Here is a 27,206-nt window from a genome sequence, read left to right on the forward strand (position 1 = left end):
GGTTCTATTATTGTATTGTCACCAAATAAATGATTAGTAATAAGTATTACATTATAGTATTTTGTATTCCTTGTAATATATATTCCTATATAATTATCATTATCTGTATCTGTATATATTAAGAGGATTCAGAAAGTTAGTTATTACTTTTTTTCCTATCAAAAATATCCCTAAATTAATTAACCAACAACTTAAAAATGGGGTTAAAATAGTAAATTGGCAAAAGAAAGTTAGTTATTGCTTTTTTTACTGTTAAAAATACCCCTACCTAAAATTTAAAAATGGGGTTAAAATAGTAAATTGACAAAAATAATAAATTCCTATTTCTACGTTGAAATGTCTTCCTACTTCTAATAAACTCCTACTTTTACGTTAATTTAAATTCTCACTTCTACTCTCTAACTTTCTACAAAATAGGATTACTTTTTTGTTAGTTTTAAAACTTCTCCAATCTACAAAACTAACCTCACGTATTTTTTTTTTTTTTTTTTTTGTAATTAGAAAAAGTAGAAATCTCAAATTATAATAAATGCAAATTATTAATCTTTACCCAAAAAATAGAAGAAAAACTAGTAGTTTATTAAACGTGTCATTTCCTCATTTTCTAAATCCTAAATTTTAGTGGCCGTTTGATACATATGTTTAAACACATATTTTCAGTTTATAAATAACATTACATACATTTTTACATATTATTTTATCCACACATATTTCCAAAAAATATAAACATTAGTAAAATAACATTACCAAATACTCCTTAACTTCCTAAAAATCAAAACCCATGTGATAAAGGCAGTTTTTTTTTCCCGTGACAACCGTAAGTGATTAATCATCGTTGACCATTACATTATTCCACTCACCATGATCGCTACACGTGGCAGGAAAGGGAACGAGATTGATATGGTGCGGACTGTATCGTTTGTTTTCACTATAAAGAAGCCGGAGATGCTTTCATTTTTGTACTCTTGCATTCTCTGTTTACTCTCATTTTCGTCGTTCCTTTTCGTCTCTCTGCTTCATTACAATACATATTATCAGCGTGGAATCAACGCACTTCGTAGCAAAAACTCTGAAAAATGGCGAACCCAATTTCATTCTTTCAACTGAACACCGGCGCTAAGATCCCTTCCGTCGCTTTGGGTACGTGGCAATCTGACCCTGGACTCGTCGGCGAAGCTGTCGCCACCGCCATTAAGGTCTGTCTCTCGCTCTTTTTCTTCTTCTTTATTTTCAACATGATTATGGTGAAGAAAACAAATTTATGTCGCAGATTGAGTAAAGTCGATTCTAAAAAGTTTTCCTGGAAAAAATTTTCCATGGAAATTGGATTTCGTCCATTTGTTTATTTATTTGTTGATGATTAATTTTATTTTAATGAAAAGTATTAGATTTTAGAAAATCATGGTGCAGAAATTCCAGAGATCTAGGGGTCTGTTTGGCAAATCGAATTCAAATCAGAATAAAATGAACAATCACATGCAAGTAGAGTAGTGTGCACTACACAAACTCTCTATGATTGGCTGATTGTTTTAAGTCACTGTGTGACAACAACAGACAAACAAATCTCCTAGGTGGTTACCCGAACGATTTATTCTATTATGTTTAGCATACTGGGCAGGTTGTTTGTTGTATAATTTCCTTGGTGACCCATATGTGATTAACTGATTATTTTATCAATTTGTTCCGACAAATTTTCCCATTTTTTGTTGTGTATCGACTGGTGAATCTGATATATTTCTATATATTTTGCAATACTTACAATATTTTTGCCAATAATATTATATTGAAGGTTTCCAACATATTGTCCAATATATTTCTTAAAATAATACTCAAAGACAACAACGTTGTTTCGTTTTAAGGTTTTAAGTAAGGTTTTAAGCCACTTATGTGGAAATTCCATGTTTGATGGCAAATTGCACAAGAGAATCAGATATCAGACGGTATCTGAATTCCCACCCAGTCCCAATTTTGTGAGAATGTGGATTTCCTTCAAAATAGGTGGGTCCCACACAGGGGCGGAGCCAAGGGGGGGGGGGGCGAGAGGGGGCAGTTGCCCCCTGAGCTCGCCAAAAAAATCATGTATAATATACTCTTATTATAGTTGAAAGTAGTTTGCACCATCCACTGATAGAAAGCTTCTCAAAAGCAAAAAACTAGTATTCTCCTCACGGTAAGTCATGGGCTCTAGAATCCTGATTGAATAGCAGGTGCCAGTCCCACAAATTTTTAAAAAATTAAAAAACTCTCCCATGCCTTTATACATGTTAGTAGAAGTACACTACTGAAAAGCGAGCAATGCTAAACAAAATATTTTCTGCAACAAATTCCACAACTTTTGAGATGTTATTTATTTTCATTTTGGTTTATCATTGACGTTATTTTATTGTCTACATTTACAAATTGTCAGCTCAATGATTGTGAAAAGAAAAAAAAAATGGTGACTCTAGACTAATTGTTAAAGGAAACCTTAGAGCATCTACTAATCTTTCTCTTCCTTCTCTTCACAATTTCAAATTTTGAATTTTTGTTATAATCCAAAATTTTAACTACTTAGAAGAATTAAAGAAGAAAATTGAATTTTACTTAGTTTTTTAAAAGCATTCCTGACAATGAGACACGTATACAAATTTGTAGGCATATTGTCATATTCTTAACACTTTTGTATTGATTTATTTTTTCAATTTCTTTGAAGAAATCATCAAATTATATGATTAAACTGTGTGCATTCAAGTTAATTTCTCAATTTGATTATCACTAATTAACTATTTACATTGAGGGCATTTAAGTAAATTAAACTAAGTATAAAAAAATAAATTAAAGTTTACATTTGTATTAGATTGTGTGTGACAAATGACAATTACATTAGCATATAATTGCTTATTTATTTGTTATTAATATTGAATTGCTATTTTTTAGAATAATTTTACTTTCAATCTTTTCTCTTTTAATCTTGCCCCCCCTAAATTGAAATCCTGGCTCTGCCACTGGTCCCACAGCATGGAAAAGGTTGCTTTTTTAAAATATAAATTAATAATTTTACACATTCCTCCCTATCCTTTGATATATACTAGCCTCATCTCACGTGCTCTACCGTGTGCAATGAGGCTCTTTATTTTTTGGATTAGTGTTATAATTTTTCACTTATTTCAATTTGAGATTTACACTTATTTTCCCACAAAAATTGAATGTTTAGAACCACTAATATAGCCAAAAGTATCATAAGGTTAGCTCTAAAAAATGAACACCAAAGTAGCATTGAAATATGTTTAGTTGTTATTATTATTTTTGATGTGATATGGGGCAGGTTTTTTTATTTATTTATTTATTTTTTTATTTTATAGAATGTGGGATGGTTTTTTTTAGGAGAAGGTGGGGATTGTGGAGTGTTTTTATTTTTTCACTTTTTGTTATTAATAATATATATATATATATATATAGAGAGAGAGAGAGAGAGAGAGAGAGAGAGAGAGAGATTCTTAACCATAATTTTTAGAAGGAGATAAAGACAATTTTTTTTTTTTTAAGAATCTCCTATTTGGGATTAAGTTAGATGCTAATGAAAGTAAATTATTTTAATTAACATAGCATGATGTTGTGACTTGTGATTGCGATGAAGATTAAGAATTTAAAAAATTATTTTTTGTATTATATAGGTCATTGAAGAATGTTAAAAGTTAATTTTAGTGAATTTGCCATGATTTATAGTTTATATTTTGTTTCTTATTATTTATTTGGAAGAAGAATAAAAAAAAATGACTTGATATTGTGTTTATAAATCTAACAATATTTTGGGAAAAATAAATAATTTTTATAAAATTCTCAGGCATATTAGTAGGTTCCTAATCAAACCAAGCATAGTAATTGTTACATTCTCAAGCATCACATTCTAAGGAATCTAAATGCTGGGAGTAATGTAGATTCTTTTAAACCAAACGCCCCATTAACAACATGCCCGATATGTGTCAGCTTAGACCATCTGTTTGTAGGAGCAGTAAAATGAGGCATTTCATACATTTTGTTAACGGAAAGTGCAAACTTGTCTTGCTAATTTTTACAAAAGATTTTTTATTTCCTTGTTGTTTAGCACTCAATCAACATTTTTACTTGTACTGCAGGTTGGATACCGCCATATTGATTGTGCTCAGATCTATGGCAATGAGAAGGAGGTAAATACAGTGTCTACCTATCAAATCTTTTTCTTAGTTCTGGCCTCAATGTCCTTCGATTGTTATTATTGTGATCAATACGTTCAGTCTTATGTCTAGAATTTCTTTATTTATCTAAAAGCCATGATGGTTTAGAGTTTAGACCTTGCTAAAGTATGACTTGTATGGTTGTATTTGTTTGGTCTGACCCATGTGATTGTTTCTCTAACCAAGTTCTTTATTATTATGTCTATTAAAAAAAAAGTACTTTATTATTGTGAAACCCTCATTTCGTTACCTTTTTCACCAATAAAAAGTTTTCTGAATTTTTAGTTTGTTAGATTCTTGGTACGGTAAACATTTTACTATTTTTTTCTCTGATCTTACTTTTGAGATTTTTCTGCTTCTAGATTAGAGTAGCCTATGCATCTTCTTTCTCAGGGTTTACTCTATTTAGATATAAAAATGATGACAAGACCTCTTTGTGCATATTCCTGATCAGGTTTATTATAATTTACATACTGGGAATTGACACGTTCATAATGTGAAATTAATAGTTTTGCAATACATGTGTGATACCTAGTAGCTTTATCATACAATCTTGCATGATATTTTAAATTGCTTAAGCCTTTGCAAGAATTGTATGTCAACATTGTCTAATCCTTTATTCTTGTAGATTGGTTTGGTTTTGAAGAAGCTGTTTGAAGATGGTGTGGTGAAGCGTGAGGATTTGTGGATTACTTCCAAACTCTGGTTTGGTTTTTATTTTAACAATATCAATGATACTGCTGCATACTTTATGCCTTATTAACTGAGCTTAGACTTCATCTAGTATTTTTAACCCCCTCTAAAATGCTGTCATGATCCACAGGTGCACTGATCATGCTCCTGAAGATGTTCCAGTGGCATTGGATAGAACTTTGCGAGACTTGCAGCTTGATTATATTGATCTATACCTTGTATGTACTACTGGTTATAGCGACTATTCAATTTTTCTTTGGAACTTGTTAAAAAAGATTTTGCATTCATACACTTATAGCGTCTATTCAATTTCCTTCTTGAAACTTGGTAAAAAGAGCTTTTTCATCAATATACCTTGTTACAGTCTTTGGAGTCCAATTGATAGAAATTGCCTAGATCTACCTGATTGAAGGTTAAATACAAGAGGGTCTTTTTGATTTCATCAAGAATGTTACAAATAATGGCAAAGCATAGTATCATAGTTTGCCCCAAGTCTAGCTACCTTGCTTCTGTTTTTCCTGGAAAATTACATTGCATTTTTAACTTAACAATATGTTTATTGAGGACATTATTCAACTATAACTAAATGAGGCTGTTGAATTTTTAAGATCCATTGGCCAGTCCGGATGAAGAAGGGGTCAGTAGGCTTTAAGCCAGAAAACCTTCTTCAGCCAGATATACCTAGCACTTGGAAAGCATTGGAAGCCCTCTACGATGCTGGCAAAACTCGAGCTATTGGTGTGAGCAATTTCTCTTCAAAGAAATTGGAAGATTTGATCAAGGTAGCACATGTTCCTCCTGCTGTTATCCAGGTTGAGTGTCATCCTTCTTGGCAGCAGACAAAGTTACATGCATTTTGTAAATCCAATGGAGTTCACCTTTCTGTGAGTAGGCAAATTTTTAATCGATTTTATTTGCTTGAGTTTTTTGTTAAATTGAAATATTGATTTCCATTGCAATCTTGAATTACCTAGCCAATGAGCTTGCTCAATTGGCACTTCCTCCTTCAATAATAATGGATGGAGGGTGAGATCATGGGTTCAAAACCCACTAGGTGTGTACCTATGAATTAAAAAGTAGTCTTGAATTTATCTAGAATTTTTGTTGAAACTGTTATACTTTTTGTAGGCATATTCGCCATTAGGTTCTCCTGGCACGACATGGCTCAAGAGTGATGTCCTCAAGAATCCAATTTTAGTTACAGTTGCGGAGAAATTAGGCAAAACACCTGCACAAGTTGCCCTTCGCTGGGGGCTGCAAATGGGTCATAGTGTGCTTCCAAAGAGTACAAATGAAGCAAGGATCAAAGAGAACTTTGATGTCTTTGACTGGTCCATACCCGAAGACTTGTTCACCAAGTTCTCTGAAATTGAGCAGGCAAGTAATCAGTTAAATATCACCTGTATAAATGGTGCTTCTGAAATTACTACACTTGGTTTTATTATGGCCAAATGGCATATAGCTGTTAGGCCACGGATGGTAAATGCTATCTACTAATATGTTATAAATGAAAAAGCCCGCGAAATTTTATGGCCATCAATTATCATTTGTAATATGCTAATTCCCTATATTACTTGTCAAAAAAAAATTATATATATATATATATATATATGTGCTAATTCCCTTTATGATGCTTTTACTGAGTTTCACTTTTTTTTTTTTTTTTTTTTTTGGGGGGTTTGGGGATGAGGGTACAATGACTATATTATGATGATGATGATGATACTGTTCAGGATGGCTATTGGGGGGACTCATTTATCTTCATAAAACTCTTCTCTTTAAACTGTGCAGGCAAGACTGATTAAGGGGACCTCATTCATCCATGAGACTTATGGCGTATACAGGACTATTGAGGAATTCTGGGATGGCGAAATCTGAGCAGTTGGATAAGTACTGGTTATTGGAGACAGAAGCAAGAGCGAAGTAACATTTGATGTTTTATCTTTATGCTTGATATTTTAGTGATAAAAAAGAGTTTTAGATGTCTGGTAATGGTTTTTATGGGGAGGAACCCTTTCAAATGTGCGAAGTTTTATGTTGGCATAATTGAATACTATTTATGTTTTTTTCTTTTTCTTTTTCTTTTTTAACCTGCACTTTTTTCTTTACCTGCACTTATGCGGTAAGGTCTAGGGATGCACAATTTACCACTTTAGAGCATTCACCTTGGATTAGGCAAAATACTATTTCAGTTTAAATATGAGCCAAAATGACTTTATACCACTATTTGGAAAAATATGTATGGAAATATTTAGCAATTTACCACTTTTTTAAAACTCAAGTTCTTTGAAAAAATAGCCTAAAAAATTTGTCGTGTTATTTTTTATGGAACTCAAGTTTCATAAAAAATTTCAAAATTTTTCCATGAAACTCGAGTTTATAAAACTTGAGTACCATAGAAAAAATCAAGTTCCCCAAACTCTAGTTCTCAATTAATGGTAGATCTTTACATATTTCAAAAACAATGATAGATTGTAAAATAATTTCAAAAACAATGATATTTGGCCGTTTGGGCCTTAAATATGCCTAATGTATTGGATTCTCAATCTATTAACCGAAATGGATTTTAGCTACCGTGCTTCTTTAGAAATAGATAGCACGTAACTTAGCTAGCTGAATGGTAAAAGTTACCGTTGAAGAATCTTTGACAATAAACTAAATGTCAAAGGTGAATTAAAAAAAAAAAAAAAAAAAAGTTTCTGGAGTTATATCCTAATTCAAAGGAAAATTTCACTATAGGATTGAAGTCTTACAAAGAAATCTACTCATATTTCTAATTTTTACTCAGATGTGCTTACAGACATGTCCCCACAATTTGCTCCAAGTTACTTGGACTCTTAATCTAAAATTCTTTGCATGAATCACATTTGTGATCTTAAGAATTGCTTAGAAGATTTATTGTCTATTTTAAAATAGGGAAGGAAATTTGGCTTTAGCCTTTGATCACCAATTTAAGTATTGTTCTTTATATTCTCTTTTTCAAACTCGATATCTGGTGAAATAGAGAGGTTTAGGGTTTTGTTCTTCTTTGATGCATGACAATGCTCTTTTTAACCCCTTTTAGTTAACTTTAGTGAGTCCTTATATGGTTTGACTAGTAGGACCCAACTAACAAGTCATTAACTAACTTATTGAGCTTGATTAAGAATTAAGTTTTTTGTGTCTCGATTGAGTGAGCCTTAGTCAAAAGATGATTGATAGGCTATTCTCAATCGATTGAGGGTTAGACGAGAAATCAGTGAATGCCCTTTCTTGAGATGAATTTTGGAATATGGTCTTGTACTTTATTTTAGACAATACAACTCAAATAATAAACTTACATGTCATGTAATTAGCTAATACTAAACCTAACAATCTATATGCACTCAAATTTTCCACATAATCTATAGCTCTGTATAGCTTTTGGTCCTAATTAAATTGTCTTAGGATTTGTACCTTTATAAAAAAAAAATCGATACTCAAATAATGATTGTCTTCTATTCCATAACCCATATGGAGATAAATAGTAAGCAAAACACCTCACAAATTAAATGGGAGCTTTGCACTCTAGATCATGATATTTATAAATATATACAAAGTTTTTTTTTTTTTTTTTTTTCTTTTTTACCCCTACCAAAATCATTTTGTTGGGGGTGTAAAAAGGGTTTAACTTTGGTGTATTATTCCAAGTCCTTAACAAATGCACACCATAAAAGTTGGAAAATATTCACTTCCTTCATCACTTCTAAGAGTTTTAATCTTCCTACTTGTTTGTGTTTCTACTTCATTTTCATAGTGTTTGAGCATGTCAAGAAAATCATCCTCGTTTTTCTTCGATTTTACATATGTAAATTTAGAAAAATCATCAATGAATGGAAAAGAAAACTTCATACTTTAACATAAGTATCAATAGTTGAAATTTAATATATTAACTAATCATGTAAAAATGATGATTATTTCATGTCATAAAAAAGATGACTTAGATACACATCGATTTTGCAATCAAATTAAAAACATTGAATATAAACAAACAATTATTAAAATAATCCATATCAAATAATCGAATCCTTTCACAATATGAATTCAATCTCATGGCACACAAAGAATGTTAGTTAAAACTAACTTCTTTCTCCACTCACAACTCATTACCATAAAACTCTTGTTCATTGGTTGAATTCAATATATTCACAGCATCTTAGACCCAAATTTATTATATTGTATATGAAAGATGAGTTTAACATTCTGCATTTTTTGTTAGCTTATTTGCTGAAAGATGAGATAAAAAGTAAAAATTTAAGACTAGTAATTTTCTTATTTATTAATAGTTGAGATAAAAGAGTAAATTTAAAGAAGTGAATCTACTAAAAGATAAAAAGAAGGCCAGACTATGCCACTTAGCAGAAATATATGATATTGAGTTATAAATTTTTTTATTCTTGATAGATACAATAGATTTATTTTTGTTTATTTTATTTAAGAAATAAAATTACCATTTGAGCTACTATAGCCCACTTGAATTATAACTTACCAATCCAATTACCCAAAGCTTGGTCATTACTTGCAACCGGCCCAAGAATCTAAAGCCCAAGTGCATCCAAAATGAGAAAGAAAAAAAAAAAAGGTAAAAACCTTCCAAAAGGCATTTTCAGCAGTACAAAAGTATAAACCCTATATAGAACCAAAACCCTCACTGCAAAACCCTAAAAGCCACCGAAGTCCCCACACTCTTCACTCTCTCTGTACTTGTGAAGAAAATGGCCTTGAATTCTATGCTCCGAAGAGCCACTTCTTCTGTACTCCCTCTGGCCATCAGAGCCACCGTCGGATCCTCGAGATCCTTCCACAGCGTGATCTCCACCGCCCAGAAGGTCAAACTCGGCCACGCGCTGACCCAGAAAAGCTTCTCCCCATTTCTGCGTTTCTCCACCGCTGCAGCCGTTTCGAAAACAAGCCAAGACGAGAGCCTTATTCGGATCCTCCAGTCCGAGATCGACTGCGCCCAGAAGGACAACCTCCAATACGTGAGTTTTCTTCACGGTTTCTTCTTCCTTTCTCTAATTCTCTCTCTCTTTAATTATCTTCTTATTGGGTTATTAATTTTTCTATTTACCAAAAAAAAAAAAAAAAAATTGAAGGTTTCATTTTTTTTTTTTTTTTTAACTGTAAATTTTAGTTTGAAATTTTATGCAATTTTTGGATTTGGGTGATATGTAAAAATTTAATTGGGTATAATTTCATGTTGGTACTTTGAAACTTGCAAGAAAATCTGGTTCTGCTGAGTCTTGGGTTTGAACTTAGTATGTCTGTTATTGTGAATTCCGAAGTTGGAGGTTTAGTTCCAATCCAGTTTGAACCGTCATTTTAGACCCTATAATTTAGTGGCATAACAAATTAAGCCCCAAAATCTCAAAAAAGTAACAAATTAAAGGACTAAGTATCAAAAAAGTGAAATACTGAACCCCAAAATGAATGATATTTCAATTAAATGGGCCTTTAATTTGTTACCTTTTGAAACTATAAGAGTCCGTTTGGTAATAGTTTATTTAACTGTATCTGAAAACTTTTTACTGAAATTACTTAAACTAAAAATTAGCTGAAATGGTACTATAGAACCCATGAATAGTATAAAAAGTGCAATGAAACTATGAATAGTAGTAAAAATAAGCTAAATAGTAAAAGAAACTGTTCAATATAAGCTATCCCAAACACAACCTAAGTTTTAATTTGTGATACTCTTTTTTTTAATTAAAAAAAAAAAAAACCAAAATCATTCGAAATAAATTCAGCATTTTGCCCTTTGGTTTCATTGAATTAATTATCTAGCTTTGAGAGTTACATGCTAGAAGACACGCAAGAAGAAGCACTACTTTGTTATGTTATTGAGAAAAAAGAAAGGGTGGGGGTGGGGGTGGGGGGTGGAATATGCATTAATAATTTTGTTGATGTCTTTGACTTTTTTCTTTTCAATGTTACCCAAACAGGATGATATCGAAGATGGTTTCCCTTTTGAAATTGAAAACAATCCTGGACAAAGAACTATAATACTCAAGAGTAATTACCAAAATGAAACCATCAGGGTAGAAGTTGACATGCCTCAACCTGATGAAATCGAGGAGGGTGAGAATGATGATGATGATGATGATGATGATGATGCCGGTGATGATGAGGCAAAAAGTGGTCCAAGCATTCCTTTGGTTGTGAGTATAACCAAAGGAAGTGGACTGTGTCTGGAGTTTGGTATCACCGCTTTGCCTGATGAGATTTGCATTGATAGCTTGTCAATTAAGCTACCAGATACTTCTGAAGATCAGCTTGCATATGAAGGACCTGACTTCAAGTAAGCTTGTTGTAACCTATCACTGTTTTGATTTTCATATAAATTTCTTGATAATCCTTTATTCACTATCTGAATTTTTTTTTGCCCCAGTGATTTGGATGAAAACTTGCAGAAGGCTTTCCACAAATATCTTGAGATTAGAGGGATTAAACCCAGGACAACCAACACCTTGCGTGAATACATGGACATCAAAGAAAGCAACGAGTATCTGCTGTGGCTGAAGAACATCAAGAAATTTATTGAGAAGTGACTTCATTGACAATACTACTTTCAATGTTTCGGTTTTGGGGAGGGTAGTAACTCTTGCCTCTTTTTGATATTTCTCAGTTGGATTGGTATTATGTTGAGCTAGGAAGATTATGCCTATAAAGTATGATTTCTGAGAAACAATGTTAGGCTTAGCCGCTTAGGCCAAGTGAATTGAATCCTCTGAAATATAATTGAGGTCTGTTTTATAAGTCCCTGTGACACTTGTTTTATTACTCATCTTGAAACTTTGTGACTATGTTTTTATTTTATTTTATAAAATCAATAGATGGTATCATTTTGACAAAGAATATTAGTAGAAAAATTGTCTATAGGTCGGATTAGATTGTGGATGTTCATGGTAGTAGGTTCGAATTAAGTGCGTTTGGATTAAGGATTCTTTTTAAAATTTGCGTATTATCTTCTGTATAACTTTTTAAAATAGTAATTTTTTTTACTTAGATAGTAATGCAACTGTACTAATGCTCATGTTTCAGTAAAAGGCTAATCCATTTGTACACTAAATGTGAACTAAAAGTCAGTGGAGAGTAGATCTTTATAAATGGTTATGGCTTTTGTACATGTTTTTTTAGTAAATTAAACAAATCTTCCTCAAGTTTAACAGAATAACAAAGTCTCAAACTTTGAATGAAAATGACAGTCAGCCCCATCAAATGTAGGTTTGATTAGTTTTAAATAGTTTTAGAAAAATGGACTAACCCTGTAGCTCTAGGTAAGGACAAGGGTTAGTCCAAAATTTTGAATACAACTCCTCTTTTGTGGTTAAAATAATAAACTTGTCATTGGTTGATAATATTAATAATGTTATAATTTTACCCTTCATTAATGAAATCACCATTGGGCCCAGAAAATACCAAAAATCTTCGTATTGCCCTGGTTTTATCAATTAACTAGCCAATTTGTCCATTTATTTTTTCTTTTCTTTTCTTTCTCTCCTCCCTCTTCCTTCTTTTGTAGTTCTTTTCTTTGAATCAAGGTACCTACATAATTAAATAAAAAATTATAAGGAAACTTGAAGGAATATTTAATCAATAAAACATAGTATTTTAAGCAAAATATAACTAGTGAAAAAAAGAAAAAGGTTTACTTACATCAACATCAATCATTTCAATTACTAAGGTGTCAAAAAAATAATTAAAAAGAAGCCTAAAATTAGTTATCCTATAGTCTAACAATTTCAAACCATTGGATAAATTGTAAATAGGGATTTCTAAAGTACTTCTCTCGAAAATCTTTAAGCGAGATGAGGCCTTTTGGGGAAGCCCAGTCAATTTCAAGCCACCAAACCTTGCAACTAATGAGAAGGTCCCATGCCCCCATGTAGGGAAGTGTGTACGTTGTCGCATTCCCTACCTTCCAAAGGTGCCTAGAGGACAGGCCAGACACAACAGAGTGACGACCCGAGATCGGATTCCCCCTCCCCCCCCCCCCCCCCCCCCCACCCCCCCACACAACACACACACACACACACACACACGCACACACACAAAAAACAAGGGGGCCGGGGGGGGGGGGGGGAATAGGAGACAGCCATCTCAAGACATATCATGACCTACAGACAAGACTGGAAAGACTTAGAAAGGCGACCCGATTGGGAGATAGAGGCTCCTTAGGATTCCTCGTTTGTTCAAAAAACTTTTTTGAGTTATCTGAGTAAAAAACAACTAATTGGTTTAAGAGTGGCTTAAAGTTTCTAATCTAGAGTAGATATATATTGATTCAGATATTATTTTTTCTGATCAATGGGTTCCATCATTTAATATTAGTTTATTAATAATTTGGAGATAAGAGAGTGATAGGAAGAGGTCGATAATGATGGTACAATGTTAATATTGAGAATAGAAATTTGTAGTGCACAAAAGAAGGATGAAATTTCCAATAAAACAAATATATTCAACGAATTGGGTCGATTGGGTTTGGATAAAAAATAGGATGTTCTAAATAAGCTGTGAAACCTATATCCTTTACTTGGTCTTTTGTTTGAGGGCCAAGTTAACTTGATATGAGCTATATTTTGCCCATATGCCAATAAAATATAAAATAAATAAAACTTAGAAGAAAAAAAAGAAAAGAAAAAGGAAAAAACTAAATCCTTCAAGCCTCAACCTCATGAAAAATGACTTTTGTGAAAAGAAAGAAAATAAAGAAAAGAGAAAGAAGTGAAAGAGTGAAACACTTTTACTCATAGTTAGAAAGCTAAAAAAAAAAATGAAATGTGAAAAATGTGAAAAAAAAATCCGTTTGAAAAAAAAGAATAAGAGTTAACCCAACCCGTTATTTCAATGGGTTGGGTATGGGTTTACACATTTTCCCATGGGTTTAAAAGTCCCTACCCATACTGATATATTTTTATTAGGATTTGAATGGGTTATTGAGTTAAGGTCTAATTTTTCCAAGTCAAAAAGTAGAGAGAGAGAGAGAGAGAGAGAGAGAGAGAGAGAGAGATTGGATTTTTCCAGTTGAAATTGTGGGCTTGCCTCACTCAAACTAAGGAAGATCGACTTATAGTTTACAATCATGTCATTTTTAGTATAATATAGATTAATATCTAGAATTGTTATAATAGAATATGACTCGAAAGGGATTAATGTGATAGTCTAATATAAATGAGATATTTTTAGTGCCCTATATTTGTGGTTCAAATCCAATCTCCCAATCCTTTGCAATCACTATTTACGTATAAATAAAAAATAAAAAAAAACCCTAAAAGCTCCTGCTAACTAAAAATTTTCAAATTATTTTCTTATCAACTATATGTGTGTGTGTGGAATGGTAGGATCCAAATGCAAAATAGAGCACATGGGCCTAGTCTGGGGATGGAAAAAGGCCCATTCGCCCGTTAGTTTAGGCTAAACACGTGAATAAGAACCCAAGAAGGGAAGATGCAAAGGCCCATCATCCGAGGAGCCGAAGAGCAAACACTCCTTGGGAATTCTTCAACTAGCCATTCGCACAAAAGGACAGGATATCGAGAAAGACAATAGAGACGTGCAACTAAAGAAGAGATGAAATATCAAGGCAAAATAGCCACCATCTCCACATTCAATGAACTGTACTAACTCAGTTTTTTTCTTTTTCTTTTAGGACAACTGAAAGTGATTAATCACGGATCACAATTGCATTATTCAGCTCACCATGATCGCTACACGTGGCAGGAAAGGGAACTAGATTGATATAGTGCGGACTGTATCGTTTGTTTTCTTATAAAGAGGCCGGAGATGCCTTCATTTTCGTATACTTGCATTCTTTGTTTACTCTCTTTTTCGTCGTTTCTTTTCGTCTCTCTGCTTCATTACAATACATATTATCAGCGTGGAATCAACGCACTTCGTAGCAAAAACTCTGAAAAATGGCGAACCCAATTTCATTCTTTCAACTGAACACCGGCGCTAAGATCCCTTCCGTCGCTTTGGGTACGTGGCAATCTGACCCCGGACTCGTCGGCGAAGCTGTCGCCACCGCCATTAAGGTCTCTCTCTCGCTCTTTTTCTTCTTCTTTATTTTCAACATGATTATGGTGAAGAAAACAAATTTATGTCGCAGATTGAGTAAAGTCGGTTCTAAAAAGTTTTCCTGGAAAAATTTTTCCGTGGAAATTGGATTTCGTCCATTTGTTTATTTATTTGTTGCTACCCATGATGATGAATTTTATTTTAATGAAAAGTATTAGATTTTAGAAAATCATGGTGCAGAAATTCCAGAGATCTAGGGGTCTGTTTGGCAAATCGAATTCAAATCAGAATAAATTTGAACAATCACATGCAAGTAGAGTAGTGAGCACTATACAAACTCTCTATGATTGGCTGATTGTTTTAAGTCACTGTGTGACAACAACAGACAAACAAATCTCCTAGGTGGTTACCCGAATGATTTATTCTATTATGTTTAGCATACTGGGCAGGTTGTTTGTTGTATAATTTCCTTGGTGACCCATATGTGATTAACTGATTATTTTATCAATTTGTTCCGACAAATTTTCCCATTTTTTGTTGTGTATCGACTGGTGAATCTGATATACTTCTATATATTTTGCAATACTTACAATATTTTTGCCAATAATATTACTTATAAAAAGAAAAAAAATTTTGCCAATAATATTACTTATCAAAAAAAAAAAAATTTTTGCCAATAATATTACTTATCAAAAAAAATTTTTTTTTTGCCAATAATATTATATTGAAGGTTTCCAACATATTGTCCAATATATTTCTTAAAATAATACTCAAAGACAACAACGTTGTTTCGTTTTAAGGTTTTAAGTAAGGTTTTAAGCCACTTAGGTGGCGTTTGGTATGAGATAATGGCATAATGTTTTAGAATTAGGGGAATGTTTAAAGATTCCCTGGAAATTCCATGTTTGATGGCAAATTGCACAAGAGAATCAGATGCCAGACGGTATCTGAATTCCCACCCAATCCCAATTTTGTGAGAATGTGGATTTTCTTCAAAATTGGTGAGTCCCACAGCATGGAAAAAGTTGTTTTTTTAAAATATAAATTAATAATTTCACACATTCCTCCCTATCCTTTAATATATACTAGCCTCATGACCCGTGTGCAATGAGGCTCTTTATTTTTTGGATTAGTGTTATAATTTTTCACTTATTTGAATTTGAGATTTACACTTAGTGCCAGTTTGTTTTAGCGTTTGAAGTCCAAAACGCGCGTTTTCAAAAAAGCCAGCCCGAAAATAGTGTTTGGTAAGTAATAAGCGCAACTTTTTGGAAAAAGTTGGGTTTTATATTTGTGAAGTAACGCGCGTTTGAGTTTATGGAGCTCTGGAGGTCCATAAACAAAAAGCTCATGCGCGTTTTGATTTTAATCCGTTGGCTCTTCCAAAAATAACCAAATTACTCTTGATAAATCATCAGTTCTCATCTCATCTCTCTGCTCTCCCAACAAATTTCCAAAACCAAACACAAAAAAATCTATAACAAATTCCCAAATCAGCTAAGGAAAAAAAAAATCAATCCCTTGCAAATTAGGATTCCTCAAAATGCAAAACAAAAAAAAATCAGAATATAGCAAAATGATAGAGAATTACAGGACAAAATCGAAGCCGAAGCGTCAAAAACACCGAGCTCTGGGTTCGATCAAATCGGCGAACCCCTCCCAATCAAACCCGGACGACTCTGACTCCGTCAAAAACACCGAGCTCTGGGATGCTATCGATTCCGCTAAGAACCAACAAACGAAGTGCTAAGAGAAAAGGGAGAAAGGAAAAAAAAAAAAAAAAATAGAGAGACGAAGAAGGAGAATGTTCTGGTGTTTGGAGGAATGGCAAGGAAGGAATAAAGAAAGGAGGAAAGAAGGATTAAAAAAGGGAGAAAGGAAAAAAAAAAAAAAAAAGAGACAGAAGGAAAATGTTCTAGTGTTTGGAGGAATGGCAGGGAAGGAATAAAGAAAGGAGGAAAGAAGGATTAAAAAAGAAAACAGAACGGGTACGTGTGTGGAGGAGAAATTTAGTGGGAAAAAAAAGGAAAAAAAAAAAGAAGAAGAAAGAAATGTCGTGTGGAGGATAAAAAAAGAGTGGAAAAAAAAAGGGAAAAAAGAATAATGAAATATTATCACAATTTTTTCACAATAAATTTTAAGGGGTCGGTTATTATTAGCTAATATTGGTGAGAAAAAAATAATTTTAATAGTATGTTAAAATTAAAATTAGTATTAATTTTTATCACAATATTTTCACAATAAATCTTAAGTGATAGATTATTATTAGTTAATATTGGTGAGAAAAAAATAATTTTTTTAGAAAGAGAAAAACATAATTTTAATAGCACGTTAAAATTAAAATCAGTATCAATTTTTATCACAATATTTTCACAATAAATCTTAAGTGGTAGGTTATTATTAACTAATATTGGTGAGAAAAAAATAATTTCACAATATTGATTTAAGTATGAAATAAACTCTCTTATATATACATTGTCCTTTTTGGTAATTTACCTTTCAAACTGCCACTTTTATAATTGCTAGCCAAACACTCAGTTTTTTCAAAAAGTACTTTTTAACAGCTTTTACCAAACACTCAGCTTTTTGAAAAAACACTTTTTTATTATGTACTTTTTGAAAACTCAACTTTTTCATTATGCACTTTTTCAAAAAGCTGAACCAAACTCATCCTTATTTTTCCACAAAAATTGCACGTTTAGAACCACTAATATAGCCAAAAGTATCATAAGGTTAGCTCTAAAAAATGAACACCAAAGTAGCATTGAAATATGTTTAGTTATTATTATTTTTGATGTGATATGGGGCAGGGTTTTTTTTTTTTTTTTTTTTTTTTAAAAAAAAAGAAGGTGGGGTATTTATTTTTTATTTTTTAAATTTTTTACAGAACTTGGGATAGGTTTTTTTTTTAATAGAAAACCGTACGGTGGTTTTTTTTTTTTTTTTGTTTATTTTATAGAATGTGGGATGGTTTTTTTTAGGAGAAGGTGGGGACTGTGGAGTGTTTTTATTTTTTCACTTTTTGTTATTAATAATATATATATATATATATATATAGAGAGAGAGAGAGAGAGAGAGAGAGAGAGAGAGAGGTTCTTAACCATAATTTTTAGAAGGAGAAAAAGACAATTTTTTTTTTTTAAGAATCTCCTACTTGGGATTAAGTTAGATGCCAATGAAAGTAAATTATTTTAATTAATAAAGCATGATGTTGTGACTTGTGACTGCAATGAAGATTAAGAATTTAAAAAATTATTTTTTGTATTATATAGGTCATTGAAGAATGTTAAAAGTTAATTTTAGTGAATTTGCCATGATTTATAGTTTATATTTTGTTTCTTATTATTTATTTGGAAGAAGATTAAAAAAAAATGACTTGATATTGTGTTTATAAATCTAACAATATTTTGGGAAAAATAAATAATTCTTATAAAATTCTCGAGCATATTAGTAGGTTCCTAATCAAACCAAGCATAGTAATTGTTACATTCTCAGGCATCACATTCTAAGGAATCTGAATGTTGGGAGTAATGTAGATTCTTTTAAACCAAATGCCCCATTAACAACATGCCCTATATGTGTCAGCTTAGACCATCTGTTTCTAGAAGCAGTAAAATGAGACATTTCATACATTTTGCTAAGGGAAAGTGCAAACTTGTCTTGCTAATTTTTACAAATGATTATTTATTTCCTTGTTGTTTAGCACTCAACCAACATTTTTACTTGTACTGCAGGTTGGATACCGCCATATTGATTGTGCTCAGTTCTATGGCAATGAGAAGGAGGTAAATACAGTGTCTACCTATCAAATCTTTTTTTTAGTTCTGGCCTCAACGTCCTTCGATTGTTATTATTGTGATCAATACGTTCAGTCTTATGTCTAGAATTTCTTTATTTATCTAAAAGCCATGATGGTTTAGAGTTTAGACCTTGCTAAAGTATGACTTGTATGGTTGTATTTGTTTGGTCTGACCCATGTGATTGTTTCTCTAACCAAGTTCTTTATTATTATGTCTATTAAAAAAAAAGTACTTTATTATTGTGAAACCCTCATTTCGTTACCTTTTTCACCAATAAAAAGTTTTCTGAATTTTTAGTTTGTTAGATTCTTAGTACGGTAAACATTTTACTATTTTTTTCTCTGATCTTACTTTTGAGATTTTTCTGCTTCTAGATTAGAGTAGCCTATGCATCTTCTTTCTCATGGTTTACTCTATTTGTATATAAAAATGATGACAAGACCTCTTTGTGCATATTCCTGATCAGTTTTATTATAATTCACATACTGGGAATTGACACGTTCATAATGTGAAATTAATAGTTTTGCAATACATGTGTGATACCTAGTAGCTTTATCATACAATCTTGCATGATATTTTAAATTGCTTAAGCCTTTGGAAGAATTGTATGTCAACATTGTCTGATCCTTTATTCTTGTAGATTGGTTTGGTTCTGAAGAAGCTGTTTGAAGATGGTGTGGTGAAGCGTGAGGATTTGTGGATTACTTCCAAACTCTGGTTTGTTTTTATTTTGACAATATCAATGATACTGCTGCATACTTTATGCCTTATTAACTGAGCTTAGACTTCATCTAGTATTTTTAACCCCCTCAAAATACTGTCATGATCCACAGGTGTACTGATCATGCTCCTGAAGATGTTCCAGTGGCATTGGATAGAACTTTGCGAGACTTGCAGCTTGATTATATTGATCTATACCTTGTATGTACTACTGGTTATAGCGACTATTCAATTTTTCTTTGGAACTTGTTAAAAAAGATTTTGCATTCATACACTTATAGCGTCTATTCAATTTCCTTCTTGAAACTTGTTAAAAAGAGCTTTTTCATCAATATACCTTGTTACAGTCTTTGGAGTCCAATTGATAGAATTGCCTAGATCTACCTGATTGAAGGTTAAATACAAGAGGGTCTTTTTGATTTCATCAAGAATGTTACAAATAATGGCAAAGCATACTATCATAGTTTGCCCCAAGTCTAGCTACCTTGCTTCTGTTTTTCCTGGAAAATTACATCGCATATTTTACTTAACAATATGTTTATTGAGGACATTATTCAACTATAACTAAATGAGGCTGTTGAATTTTTAAGATCCATTGGCCAGTCCGGATGAAGAAGGGGTCTGTAGGCTCTAAGCCAGAAAACCTTGTTCAGCCAGATATACCTAGCACTTGGAAAGCATTGGAAGCCCTCTACGATGCTGGCAAAACTCGAGCTATTGGTGTGAGCAATTTCTCTTCAAAGAAATTGGAAGATTTGATCAAGGTAGCACGTGTTCCTCCTGCTGTTAACCAGGTTGAGTGTCATCCTTCTTGGCAGCAGACAAAGTTACATGCATTTTGTAAATCCAATGGAGTTCACCTTTCTGTGAGTAGGCAAATTTTTAATCGATTTTATTTGCTTGAGTTTTTTGTTAAATTGAAATATTGATTTCCATTGCAATCTTGAATTATCTAGCCAATGAGCTTGCTCTATTGGCACTTCCTCCTTCAATAATAATGGATGGAGGGTGAGATCATGGGTTCAAAACCCACTAGGTGTGTACCTATGAATTAAAAAGTAGTCTTGAATTTATCTAGAATTTTTGTTGAAACTATTATACTTTTTGTAGGCATTTTCGCCATTAGGTTCTCCTGGCACGACACGGCTAAAGAGTGATGTCCTCAAGAATCCAATTTTAGTTACAGTTGCGGAGAAATTAGGCAAAACGCCTGCACAAGTTGCCCTTTGCTGGGGGCTGCAAATGGGTCATAGTGTGCTTCCAAAGAGTACAAATGAAGCAAGGATCAAAGAGAACTTTGATGTCTTTGACTGGTCCATACCCGACGACTTGTTCACCAAGTTCTCTGAAATTGAGCAGGCAAGTAATCAGTTAAATATCACCTGTATAAATGGTGCTTCTGAAATTACTACACTTGGTTTTATTATGGCCAAATGACATATAGCTGTTAGGCCTCGGATGGTAAATGCTATCTACTAATATGTTATAAATGAAAAAGCCCCCGAAATTTTATGGCCATCAATTATCATTTGCAATATGCTAATTCCCTATATTACTTGTAAAAAAAAAAATTTATATATATATATATATATATGTGCTAATTCCCTTTATGATGCTTTTACTGAGTTTCACTTTTTTTTTGGGGGGGGCTTGGGGGCGGGGGGGGGGGGGGGGGGGTGTGTTTGGGGATGAGGGTACAATGACTATATTATGATGATGATGATGATACTGTTCAGGATGGCTATTGGGGGGACTCATTTATCTTCATAAAACTCTTCTCTTTAAACTGTGCAGGCAAGACTGATTAAGGGGACCTCATTCATCCATGAGACTTATGGCGTATACAGGACTATTGAGGAACTCTGGGATGGCGAAATCTGAGCAGTTGGATAAGTACTGGTTATTGGAGACAGAAGCAAAAGCGAACATTTGATGTTTTATCTTTATGCTTGATATTTCAGTGATAAAAAAAGAGTTTTAGATGTCTGGTAATGGTTTTTATGGGGAGGAACCCTTTCAAATGTGAAGTTTTATGTTGGCATAATTGAATACTAGTTATGTTTTTTTCTTTTTCTTTTTCTTTTTTAACCTGCACTTTTTTCTTTACCTGCACTTCTTCTGTAAGGTCTAGGGATGCACAATTTACCACTTTAGAGCATTCACCTTGGATTAGGCAAAGTACTATTTCAGTTTAAATATGGGCCAAAATAACTATATACCACTTTTGGAAAAATATCTATGGAAATATTTAGTAATTTACCATTTTTTGGAAACTTGAGTTCTTTGAAAAAATAACCTTCAAATTTGTCATGTTATTTTTTATGGAACTCAAGTTTCATAAAAAATTTTCAAAATTTTTCCATGAAACTCGAGTTTATAGAACTCGAGTACCATAGAAAAAATCAAGTTCCCTAAACTCGAGTTTCCAATTAGTGGTAGATCTTTACATATTTCAGAAACAGTGGTAGATTGTAAAATATTTTCAAAAACAATGGTATTTGACCATTTTGGCCTTAAATATGCCTAATGTATTGGATTCTCAATCTATTAACCAAAATGGATTTTAGCTACCGTGCTTCTTTAGAAATGGATAGCACGTAACTTAGCCAGCTGAATGGCAAAAGTTACCGTTGAATAATCTTTGACAATAAATTAAATGTCAAAGGTGATTAAAAGAAAAAAAAAGTTTCTGGAGTTATATCCTAATTCAAAGGAAAATTTCACTATAGGATTGAAGTCTTACAAAGAAATCTACTCATATTTCTAATTGTTACTCAAATGTGCTTACAAACATGTCCCCACAATTGCTCCAAGTTACTTGGACTCTTAATCTAAAATTCTTTGCATGAATCACATTTGTGATCTTAAGAATCGCTTAGAAAATTTATTATCTATTTTAAAATAGGGAAGGAACTTTGGCTTTAGCCTTTGATCACCAATTAAAGTACTATTCATTAGATTCTCTTTTTCAAACTTGATATTTGGTGAAATAGAGAGGTTTAGGGTTTTGTTCTTCTTAGATGCACAACAATGCTCTTTTTAACCCCTTTTAGTTAACTTTAGTGAGTCCTTATATAGTTTGACTTGTAGGACCCAACTAACAAGTCATTAACTAACTTAATGGGCTTGATTAAGAATTAAGTTTTTTGTGTCTTGATTGAGTGACTTCTTAGATGCACAACAATGCTCTTTTTAACCCCTTTTTGTTAACTTTAGTGAGTCCTTATATAGTTTGACTAGTAGGACCCAACTAACAAGTCATTAACTAACTTAATGGGCTTGATTAAGAATTAAGTTTTTTGTGTCTTGATTGAGTGAGCCTTAGTCAAGAGATGATTAACAGGCTATTCTTGATCGGTTGAGGGTTAGTCGAGAAATTAGTGAATGCCCTTTCTTGAGATGAATTTTGGAATATGATCTTGTACTTTATTTTAGACAATACAACTCAAATAATAAACTTACATGTCATGTAATTAGCTAATACTAAACCTAACAATCTATATGCACTCAAATTTTCCACATAATCTATAGCTCTGTATAGCTTTTGGTCCTAATTAAACTGTCTTAGGATTTGTACCTTTATAAAAAAAATTGATACTCAAATAATGAAGGTTTGATTGTCTTCTATTCCATAACCCATATGGAGATAAATAGTAAGCAAAGCACCTCACAAATTAAATGAGAGCTTTGCATTCTAGATCATGATATTTATAAATATATACAAAGTTTTTTTTTTTTTCATTTTTACCCCTACCAAAATCATTTTGTTGGGTGTAAAAAGGGTTTAACTTTGGTGTATTATTCCAAGTCCTTAACAAATGCACACCACAAAAGTTGGAAAATATTCACCTCCTTCATCACTTCTAAGAGTTTTAATCTTCCTACTTGTTTGTGTTTCTACTTCATTTTTATAGTGTTTGAGCATGTCAAGAAATTCATCCTTGTTTTTCTTCGATTTTGCATATGTAAATTTAGAAAAATCATCAATGAATGGAAAAGTAAACTGCATACTTTAACATAAGTTTCAATAGTTGAAATTTAATATGTTAACTAACCATGTAACAATGATGATTATTTCATGTCATAAAAGAAATGACTTGGATACACATCGATTTTGCAATCACATTAAAAACATTGAATATAAACAAACAATTATTAAAATAATCCATATCAAATAATCGAATCCTTTCACAATATGAATTCAATTTCATGGCACTCAAAGAATGTTAGTTAAAACTAGCTTCTTTCTCCACTCACAATTCATTACCATGAAACTCTTGTTCATTAGTTGGATTTAATATATTCACAGCATCTTAGGCCCAAATTTATTATATTGTATATGAAAGATGAGTTTAACATCCCGAATTTTTTGCTAGTTTATTTGCTGAAAGGTGAGATAAAAAGTAAAAATTTAAGACTAGGGATTTTCTTATTTATTAATAGGTGAGACAAAAAAGTAAATTTAAAGAAGTGAATCTACTAAAAGATAAAAAGAAGGCCAGACTATGCCACTTAGCAGAAATATATGATATTGAGTTATAATTTTTTTTTTTTATTCTTGATAGATACAATAGATTTATTTTTGTTTATTTATTTATTTTTTTGGGTGGGATATGAACCTCATTTTTTTTTTAAGAAATCAAATTACCATTTGAGCTACTATAGCCCACTTGAATTATAACTTACCAATCCAATTACCCAAAGCTTGGTCATTACTTGCAATCAGCCCAAGAATCTAAAGCCCAAGTGCATCCAAAATGAGAAAGAAAAAAAAAAAAAAGAAGGTAAAAACCTTCCAAAAAAATTTGAAGGTTTCATTTTTTTTTAACTGTAAATTTTAGTTTGAAATTTTATGCAATTTTTGGATTTGGGTGATATGTAAAAATTTAATTGGGAATAATTTCATGTTGGCACTTTGAAACTTGCAAGCAAATCTGGTTCTGCTGAGTCTTGGGTTTGAACTTAGTATGTCTGTTATTGTGAATTCCGAAGTTGGAGGTTTAGTTCCAATCCAGTTTGAACCGTCATTTTAAACCCTATAATTTAGTGGCATAACAAATTAAGCCCCAAAATCTCAAAAAAGTAACAAATTAGAGGACTAAGTCTCAAAAAAGTGAAATACTGAATCCCAAAATGAATGATATTTCAATTAAATGGGCCTTTAATTTGTTACTTTTGAAACTATAAGAGTCCGTTTGGTAATAGCTTATTTAACTGAATCTGAAAATTTTATGTTGAAATTACTTAAATCAAAAGTTAGCTGAAATAGTACTATAGAACTCATGAATAGTACAAAAAGTGCAATGAAACCTATGAATGGTAGCAAAAATAAGCTAAATAGTAAGCTGCTCAATATAAGCTATCCCAAACACAACCTAAGTTTTAATTTGTGACACCGTATTTTTTTTTAATTAAAAAAAAAAAAAAAAAAAACCAAAATCATCCGAAATAAATTCAGCATTTTGCCCTTTAGTTTCATTGAATTAATTTTCATATTTTTGTACTCATTTTCCTTTATTCTTAAGCCTATTATCTAGCTTTGAGAGTTACACGCTAGAAGACACGCAAGAAGAAGCACTACTTTGTCATGTTATTGAGAAAAAAGAAAGGGTGGGGGGTGGGGGTGGGGGGTGAGGGGTGGAATATGCATTAATAATTTTGTTACCCAAACAGGATGATATCGAAGATGGTTTCCCTTTCGAAATTGAAAACAATCCTGGACAAAGAACTATAATACTCAAGAGTAATTACCAAAATGAAACCATCAGGGTAGAAGTTGACATGCCTCAACCTGATGAAATCGAGGAGGGTGAGAATGATGATGATGATGATGATGATGATACCGGTGATGATGAGGCAAAAAGTGGCCCAAGCATTCCTTTGGTTGTGAGTATAACCAAAGGAAGTGGACTGTGTCTGGAGTTTGGTATCACTGCTTTGCCCGATGAGATTTGCATTGATAGCTTGTCAATTAAGCTACCAGATACTTCTGAAGGTCAGCTTGCATATGAAGGACCTGACTTCAAGTAAGCTTGTTGTAACCTATCACTGTTTTGATTTTCATATAAATTTCTTGATAATCCTTTATTCACTATCTGAATTTTTTTTTGCCCCAGTGATTTGGATGAAAACTTGCAGAAGGCTTTCCACAAATATCTTGAGATTAGAGGGATTAAACCCAGGACAACCAACACCTTGCGTGAATACATGGACATCAAAGAAAGCAACGAGTATCTGCTGTGGCTGAAGAACATCAAGAAATTTATTGAGAAGTGACTTCATTGACAATACTACTTTCAATGTTTCGGTTTTGGGGAGGGTAGTAACTCTTGCCTCTTTTTGATATTTCTCAGTTGGATTGGTATTATGTTGAGCTAGGAAGATTATGCCTATAAAGTATGATTTCTGAGAAACAATGTTAGGCTTAGCCGCTTAGGCCAAGTGAATTGAATCCTCTGAAATATAATTGAGGTCTGTTTTATAAGTCCCTGTGACACTTGTTTTATTACTCATCTTGAAACTTTGTGACTATGTTTTTATTTTATTTTATAAAATCAATAGATGGTATCATTTTGACAAAGAATATTAGTAGAAAAATTGTCTATAGGTCGGATTAGATTGTGGATGTTCATGGTAGTAGGTTCGAATTAAGTGCGTTTGGATTAAGGATTCTTTTTAAAATTTGCGTATTATCTTCTGTATAACTTTTTAAAATAGTAATTTTTTTTACTTAGATAGTAATGCAACTGTACTAATGCTCATGTTTCAGTAAAAGGCTAATCCATTTGTACACTAAATGTGAACTAAAAGTCAGTGGAGAGTAGATCTTTATAAATGGTTATGGCTTTTGTACATGTTTTTTTAGTAAATTAAACAAATCTTCCTCAAGTTTAACAGAATAACAAAGTCTCAAACTTTGAATGAAAATGACAGTCAGCCCCATCAAATGTAGGTTTGATTAGTGTTAAATAGTTTTAGAAAAATGGACTAACCCTGTAGCTCTAGGTAAGGACAAGGGTTAGTCCAAAATTTTGAATACAACTCCTCTTTTGTGGTTAAAATAATAAACTTGTCATTGGTTGATAATATTAATAATGTTATAATTTTACCCTTCATTAATGAAATCACCATTGGGCCCAGAAAATACCAAAAATCTTCGTATTGCCCTAGTTTTATCAATTAACTAGCCAATTTGTCCATTTATTTTTTCTTTTCTTTTCTTTCTCTCCTCCCTCTTCCCCCTTTTGTAGTTCTTTTCTTTGAATCAAGGTACCTACATAATTAAATAAAAAATTATAAGGAAACTTGAAGGAATATTTAATCAATAAAACATAGTATTTTAAGCAAAATATAACTAGTAAAAAAAAAAGTTTACTTACATCAACATCAATCATTTCAATTACTAAGGTGTCAAAAAAATAATTTAAAAAAAAAGCCTAACTCAAACTAAGGAAGAGAGAGAGAGAGAGAGAGAGAGAGAGAGAGAGAGAGAGAGAGAGAGAGAGAGAGAGAGAGAGAGAGAGATTGGATTTTTCCAGTTGAAATTGTGGGCTTGCCTCACTCAAACTAAGGAAGATCGACTTATAGTTTACAATCATGTCATTTTTAGTATAATATAGATTAATATCTAGAATTGTTATAATAGAATATGACTCGAAAGGGATTGATGTGATAGTCTAATATTAATGAGATATTTTTAGTGCCCTATATTTGTGGTTCAAATCCAATCTCCCAATCCTTTGCAATCACTATTTACGTATAAAAA

The 27,206-nt window shown here is 32.3% G+C and overlaps 3 protein-coding genes and 1 long non-coding RNA gene across 6 annotated transcripts; 3 read left to right on the forward strand and 1 right to left on the reverse strand.

Annotated features, from left to right (window-relative positions):
• The first annotated feature begins 914 nt into the window (after window positions 1-914).
• On the forward strand, window positions 915-21,509 carry LOC126692658 (NADPH-dependent aldo-keto reductase, chloroplastic-like). Its single transcript, XM_050388350.1, has 8 exons — window positions 915-1,069; window positions 14,811-14,938; window positions 18,656-18,706; window positions 19,362-19,438; window positions 19,555-19,642; window positions 20,032-20,307; window positions 20,552-20,800; window positions 21,236-21,509. Exons 2-8 carry the CDS (start codon window positions 14,819-14,821, stop codon window positions 21,320-21,322), a joined length of 948 nt encoding a protein of 315 aa, XP_050244307.1. The 5' UTR covers window positions 915-1,069; window positions 14,811-14,818; the 3' UTR covers window positions 21,323-21,509.
• LOC126692657 (NADPH-dependent aldo-keto reductase, chloroplastic-like) lies at window positions 967-6,956 on the forward strand. Its single transcript, XM_050388349.1, has 7 exons — window positions 967-1,196; window positions 4,116-4,166; window positions 4,822-4,898; window positions 5,017-5,104; window positions 5,495-5,770; window positions 6,015-6,263; window positions 6,678-6,956. Exons 1-7 carry the CDS (start codon window positions 1,077-1,079, stop codon window positions 6,762-6,764), a joined length of 948 nt encoding a protein of 315 aa, XP_050244306.1. The 5' UTR covers window positions 967-1,076; the 3' UTR covers window positions 6,765-6,956.
• LOC126692661 (uncharacterized) lies at window positions 5,495-20,229 on the reverse strand. Its single transcript, XR_007645054.1, has 2 exons — window positions 20,086-20,229; window positions 5,495-5,548 (listed from the first exon to the last, which is right to left on the reverse strand). It is a non-coding gene; the product is annotated as an uncharacterized LOC126692661 (long non-coding RNA).
• On the forward strand, window positions 9,509-25,925 carry LOC126692659 (uncharacterized protein At2g39795, mitochondrial-like). Of its 3 annotated transcripts, none has more exons than XM_050388353.1 (3): window positions 9,509-9,886; window positions 25,115-25,467; window positions 25,558-25,925. In XM_050388353.1, the coding sequence occupies exons 1-3, from the start codon at window positions 9,620-9,622 to the stop codon at window positions 25,715-25,717; spliced, it is 780 nt and encodes a 259-aa protein (XP_050244310.1). In that variant the 5' UTR covers window positions 9,509-9,619; the 3' UTR covers window positions 25,718-25,925. The 3 variants fall into 3 exon arrangements, with proteins under 3 accessions (XP_050244310.1, XP_050244309.1, XP_050244308.1); XM_050388352.1 differs by lacking the exon at window positions 25,115-25,467 and adding an exon at window positions 10,847-11,202 and having other exon boundaries at window positions 9,522-9,886; XM_050388351.1 differs by lacking the exons at window positions 25,115-25,467; window positions 25,558-25,925 and adding exons at window positions 10,847-11,202; window positions 11,293-11,660 and having other exon boundaries at window positions 9,523-9,886.
• Window positions 25,926-27,206: the final 1,281 nt, after the last annotated feature.

Source organism: Quercus robur, chromosome 7 (genome assembly GCF_932294415.1).
Source record: "Quercus robur chromosome 7, dhQueRobu3.1, whole genome shotgun sequence".
Taxonomy (NCBI): domain Eukaryota; kingdom Viridiplantae; phylum Streptophyta; class Magnoliopsida; order Fagales; family Fagaceae; genus Quercus; species Quercus robur.